The sequence below is a fragment of the Apis dorsata genome, unplaced genomic scaffold, assembly GCF_000469605.1.
Source record: "Apis dorsata unplaced genomic scaffold, Apis dorsata 1.3 scaffold_934, whole genome shotgun sequence".
Taxonomy (NCBI): Eukaryota; Metazoa; Arthropoda; class Insecta; order Hymenoptera; family Apidae; genus Apis; species Apis dorsata.
Genome location: NW_006264044.1, coordinates 126,733 through 133,722, shown reverse-complemented (window position 1 = coordinate 133,722; position 6,990 = coordinate 126,733). Strand labels below are relative to the sequence as shown.

The 6,990-nt window shown below is 17.1% G+C and overlaps 1 protein-coding gene across 1 annotated transcript in view; it reads left to right on the top strand.

Annotated features, from left to right (window-relative positions):
• The first annotated feature begins 6,547 nt into the window (after positions 1-6,547).
• LOC102675251 (outer dense fiber protein 3-like) overlaps positions 6,548-6,990 on the top strand; it is a 4,940-nt gene continuing 4,497 nt past the window's right edge. Inside the window, exon 1 of the mRNA XM_006623712.2 lies at positions 6,548-6,569. Within this exon, the coding sequence (XP_006623775.1) occupies positions 6,548-6,569 (22 nt within the window). The remainder of the gene's footprint in view (positions 6,570-6,990) is intronic.

The window sequence follows — 6,990 nt, the reverse complement described above, 5'->3', positions numbered from 1 at the left end:
TTATATTTCAAAAGAATTGTCATATTATATTTTTTTTTATGTTTCTAAAAAATTACATTATTTGCTATATTATATAATACTAATATAAATATTTTTAAAAACAAATTAGAAATCATATTATATAATGATTTTTTAATTTTATAAATTAAATATTTATAATATTTAATATATTTTAAATATAACAAAATATTATAATTTAATTATAGAAATTAATAATAAATTTTATTACAGAACAAATTATTATAACTTTATCTTTTGTTTTATTTTATCTTTTATAATATCTTTTATAATAAAATTGCATTATATAACAGTATATTATGTTCAAATAACTATTCGATATATCAAAATCGTGATATATGAATATTAGGTTATTAAATTTTGTGTTAAATTGTAATCGCATTATAATATTACTTTATACAATATAAAAGAAAAGTACAAAACTTAAGTTTAAAGGTTTATAAAACTCGTCAAAAAAAAATAAAAAATATCCAATCAATATAATGCTTTTAATATAAAATCGAGTTTTACAATTTACAATTGTATCACATACAATTATTGGATATTGTGAAATGAATTAATGTAAAATTTTTTTTACCATTCACGAAGATCGAATGTCGTAAATTTTTTTTTTGAATATAAATAAATAGATTATTTAGAAATAATATTTTAGGTTAAGTTAATTAAACTAATAATAATAAAAATTATTATTAACAAATTATTAATAAATTATAAATGCAAAAATAAATATTATTAATAAAATATATGAAATATATATTTGCTATTTTCACATTTAAATAATAAGCAAACATCGTTAACGATCCATGTTCAAGAATAACGTTTTCTATATTCGATATTAAATAAATATTAAATATATATTAATTAATTTATTACCATTTAATTTTGTCTACAAAATTAATTAATATTAATAATAATTTTGAGTTAATATATAAATCAATTTCTCTATTTACATCTATTTACATCTAATAGAATTATGAAATAGAATTATGAAATTATTAACGATATCATATATTGTATCATATATATAAAATGATAAAAGACCATGATATAAAATCAAAATGATAAAAAATTTTATATCGATTGATTATAGAATCTATGTTATTGGTCATTTTTTGCCTCTTGATGAATGATGAATAATAATAATTTTTTCTTTAGAGATATATTAAATTATTTTCCTTAGAAGATATATTAAAAAAATTAAAATATTAAGAAGAATTCTTTTTTTTTTTTAACATTTTGTATATTTGAATATATTTCGAGATTGAAAAGTGAACTTTAATTAATATTTTTGTATGTGTATGATAATACTTAATGATTTTTTTTAAATAATTATCTAACAGAACATAATAAAATTTCATTATTTCACTAAAATAAAGAAAAATTATACATTTTAAAGACTACAATTTTAAAATATATTGTAAAACTGAAAGCAAAATAATAACTAAAATTAATACTTATTATTTGTTTTTTATTTTTTAAAAGAAATTATAAGAAATATAGAAAATAAATAAAGAAAAATATAATAAATATCCTAAAATGTTCCTTGTATGTTAAATGCTGTAGAAAAATTATTAATTTAAAAATATAATAATGATAAATGAGAAAAATGAAGGTATTCAAAATAAAAACATTATTATATTTTATATTTCTGAGGATATTAATATGATCATTTCAAATAATTCATAAATTATTTAAATTAAATTATTTTTTTTTATTTGTATAAAAAAATATATTTTATACAAAAATTATATAAGAAAAGACATAATTCATATTAGAAAAGACATTATAAGAAAAGACATAATTTCATATTATTTTTTTTATGATTGAACATGATTAAATAATATTATATAAAAGTTGACTTTGTGTTTTTAAATAAAATTGCATATTTTTTTATATTTTTTTCACATTAATATCAATCAATATTATTATTATCTAAAACATTATTCAATAACTATATGAAAAAATTATTAGTGAAATTATATGAAAAAATTATAAGATTATTAATTTAATTTTTTAAAATTCATCTTATGACAAAAAAAATATGAATAAAAGAGAATCATTTCATATGATTTTTATCTATTATATAATGAATTATATAATAAATTATTTCATTTACTATATAAAGTATTTTATTATATGGTATGAATTCGGTTTTAGAATAACATAGATATATTATATATATATATATATATATATATAATTTAACATACATAAATATATACATACTATATACTTAAAGCTTTAAGCAAAGGTTCACATGATAAAATTGACTTGAAATAAAAATTAATTAACAATAATAATAATAATTGGAGAGAGTATATTTGGAGAGATTTTAAATATCAAAACGATAAAAAAAGTTATATATATATATATATACATATAGTATACTATATACATATAGTATATAGTATATATACATATATATATATATATAAAGTATATATACATATATATTTTTAAAACTTAATTAAAAAATTATAAATATTTTAAGTTTGAATTAAACAAAAGACAATGATGGAATGAGAGTTGGTATGCAACAGTATTATGATTACGATATAGTAGAGTTTTTCGAAAAATAAATGTATTAATATGTGTATAATGTACAATTATATCTTTTTTTATATGATATTCATATATGGACGATTATTTCTAAATTTCGATGTAAATTAAACAATATTCAATTTACTTCCTTGAAATAAATTAAAAGATTTTGCATTAGAAAAGTTGAATTTGTGTTTTAGTACACACAAACTTGCTTCTTTTAATTATTTCACATATGTAAAAATGTCATAATATTTAAATTAATTTGAATTTCACAAATTAATATTAATTGAAAAATTTTTGTTTCTCATTTATATTCAACGTTTTTTATTCTGATATAAAATTATTGAACAAAAAAAATAAAATCAATAAAATTATTGAAAAAAAAAATAATAATCGAAATTCAATATCTACATTTTCATCATATTAATATTATATTTTATATTCACTAAAAATCCGTAGAAGGATTGTACTTTTTTTACATTACTACTGCATATTGATTTATTCTTTATTCTTTATTAATTTCTTTATTCATTAATTTTTTTAAATAAAATTATTTTAATTATTATTTATTATTTAATTTTTTACATTTGATGATTGTTTAATAAGATGTTTAAAGATAATTTAATTAAAACTTATTTTAAAATTTAATTAATTTTATTTGAATTTTATATATTTTATGTATTTGAATATGTTATTTTATCAAATTCTAAATTCGACTTTATGACATATTATTAAAATAGCGTTACAATTGCTAACAAATTTAGTATATTAGAAAAAAAGAAGATAAATAGAATGAAAAAATGAGATAGTAATATTTTACTTAAAAAAATTAAAAAAATAAAATTTTAAAAAATTGAATTTTATATTTTTATATATTAAAATATCAAAATTTAGTTGAATAATCTTTCTCACTGTCGAAATAATAATATTTTGTTCTAGTTTTAATTCGTTCATTGATAATATATATTGTAAATAAAAATATAAAAAAAAAATTAATGAATTTATAATATATATTCTAGATATATATGTATAAAAAGAAAAATTGTAATATATACGCATTTTTTGTGAATATATAATACTAATTCATGTGATATTGATTTGTATAATTAATATATATTCTGGTTTAATTATTTATTATTATTTTTCTTCGAATTAGAAATTGAATCCAAATGAATTTGTCAATTGATTCTTTATTTATTGACTTACTTTTATTATTCAATAATGATAGAAATTTATAAAATATAATAATAGAAATTGATTCAAATATTATTTTTACAAAATAATTGTAAGAATAATTTAAAAAAATAAGTTTGTCTATAGAAAAAAACATATAATTTTAAATGAAATATTTTATCGTGTAATGCCAAATATTATGGAATTTATTGTAAATTATTCAAAATAAATCTTTATTAAATAATAAATATAGATTTCAATTTGCATAATTAAAAATAATAAAATTTTTTTTTTAAACAACATAAGTATATTATAGTTATATTATATGATATATTATATTATGTTACATCGAAAATCAGAAAATAGTTATTTGTATATCTAAAATTTAAAAATATTAATATATTTATTTTTCATTACAGGATTATATAAATGATACTGCAATACGATATTATTATATATTCTGAACTAAATCTTTTCATTTTACTCTCATTTCTATCTAGGCAACTAATTAGCCAATTCGGAAATTAAAAAAATGATGAAATGATGAAATAAAAAAAAATGTTTCTAATAGAATTTTATTTTTATTTAGTGTCAACATTCGTTGGTTGGTTTTAAGAAGTAAAATTATCTTTTCAAAAAAATTTAGAATTTTTTTTTTCGTGAAAGAATATCTCAAGAATAATTAATAATAAAATAAAAGATATTTAAAGAAAGTTTAAATCAAAAATGATCGCTTATCTTTGTAATTGACAGTAAAAATATGCTACTATTCAATTCGTAATCGCGGCACTATCTGCATCAATTAAATCAATTGATTTCAAGACAAAATAAAAAATAAAAAAAATAAGATTTTCAATTATTCTAAAGAAAAGTAATAGACATGATTCAATCTTTAAATAAGTTTCCAAGAATTTGGATATTTCAGATAACGTAATTCTCTGAGATAAAAATATCAACATTCACATTCACATAATGAAATTGCATATAATTTACACATCATTAACACATAATCAGTTTTCTTTTTCCAGATTCAAAAATGTTTTTCAATATGCTATGGTTTAAAAGCATATCTCTAGATATATTTCGGTGAATTCTAAAATCGATGTAGATTTCTGTTATTTTAAAAGTAAAAAGACAGTACCAAAATGTAATATTTGTAAAGTATTATCTTTTATATTATGTACATGGTAACAAATATTTGTATTTCAAACATTTCTGAGAAATATTATTATTACAGTTATCATATTTTTATCATTTATTATATATTTTATAAAAATATAAAATAACAAATATAATAACAAATATAAAATAACATATATATATTACATATATATATAATTTTATATTTAAATATTTATTTTATTCATAAAAATTGTTATTAAATATATTTAAATTTAATATGAATAATTTATATGCATAAATTAAAAATAAATATTGGATCATGAAATCAATTTATTAAAGAAAATTATTAAAATGAAAATTTTAAAAAATAATTTTATTTATTTAAAAAAAAATTTTAACATACAAGTTATTTATACATATGAAAAGAAGTTTCCAGAAATATAATAAAAACATTTTTTTGAGAAGTAAATTAGATATAGATTTTTCAAAAAAATTTTTTACGTAGTTTAGTAAATACAATAAAATGATGCAAATTTTGTTTAAATTTTTTTTCAAAATATATATTTCATTATTTCTGAAATTTTTCGAATAAAAAATTCTTAATTTTTTTTAAGATAATTTCACACTTGAAAATCTAATGTTAATCTCCCCTCAAAAAATAGGATTGTATTATAGATGATTTATTTTACTTATATATGCGAATTTCATAATTTTTTTAATTTCTGAGTTTCCTAACTTTTTTTGCAAGTCTAGTTTTTCTGTAAATTTTTTATATCTATAAGAACTTTTTTCATTATTTTATTTAAAATTCACTTTCCAAAAGTGTTTTGTATTTTTGTAAATACTTTGTGTGAAACATTTTTACGTAAATACCTATTATATAATATAGTAATTTTTTAAATGTAGATTTATGACTTTATCTTTGATATACAGAATAAGGCATTTAAAATAGATCATCTGAATACTTCTGCTGTTATTATTTAAAAAAAAATGTGCCAAATCAAACTTATAACAATAATAATAATATAATAATATAATAATATAATATAATATAATAATATAATAATATAATAATATATAAGATGATATAATAACAATATTCAGATGATTTGTTTTACATACTTTATTCTATTTATTATTAAATTTATTGTTCCGAATATTTCCGATCTTGAAAAATTTGACAATTCGAAAGTTATAATATATTAAAATTTATATTTTATATAATACAAAAACAAGATAGAATGTTAATATTACTCGTGCTTTGTTTATATTTTTTTTGTGATATATTTATACTTATAATGATAACTTATGACCAATATAATTCAAACATTTAAAGTTAAAACTTGTAAAAATGTTAATTTAATCTAAGTTTCTAATTTAACATAATCTTTCTTTTTTACGCGGAGAAAATTATTCTCATGGATATCTCTCCTTTCTAGAAAAAGAAGCGGAGTAATATCAAAATTTTAAAGATTAAAATGGTCTATATATATTGAGAGAATATTGAAATATATATTAAGTATTTTCGCGTAATTTATTATTTACATAAATTAAATTTATAGAGATCATACTTACTATCTTTTCTCGAAATCTTCACCACTGTATCGTCAAGTCGACAATATCGTCCGATTTTAATCTTTTTGCTACGGGTAATTTCTCTGCCGCGACACTCCCGCTGAACGCGCCAAAAATGTGCACAATAGAGAAAGATCGTCAGTCACGTTTACGACATTTTTTTGATGATTTTTATTATTGATCTGAAATCTCATGAGAAACAAATTATAAAAGAAACAAAATATGATGTTATATTTCCAGAGAAAGATACTCGATATATAATACTCCAATTGCTCGTTATATGTACAATACGCGGCATCTTATGTAGAGCAATTATAGTCGCTCATGTATCAATGGCATTTTATGGAGAACGACTATAGTCGCCCGAAGTAGTAACGAAAGGGTTAAAATCTGTTTGCAATCTATATGATTAAAGCTTTTAAACTCATTCTTATATACGAAAGCTGATATTGGAATACATGCGATTAAACTGCATTAAAATTAGCAGAGAGAATGACTCTGTAGATTCAATTTAATTTAATTCAATCTATTTTAATTGGAAATTATTTAGTAAGTAAG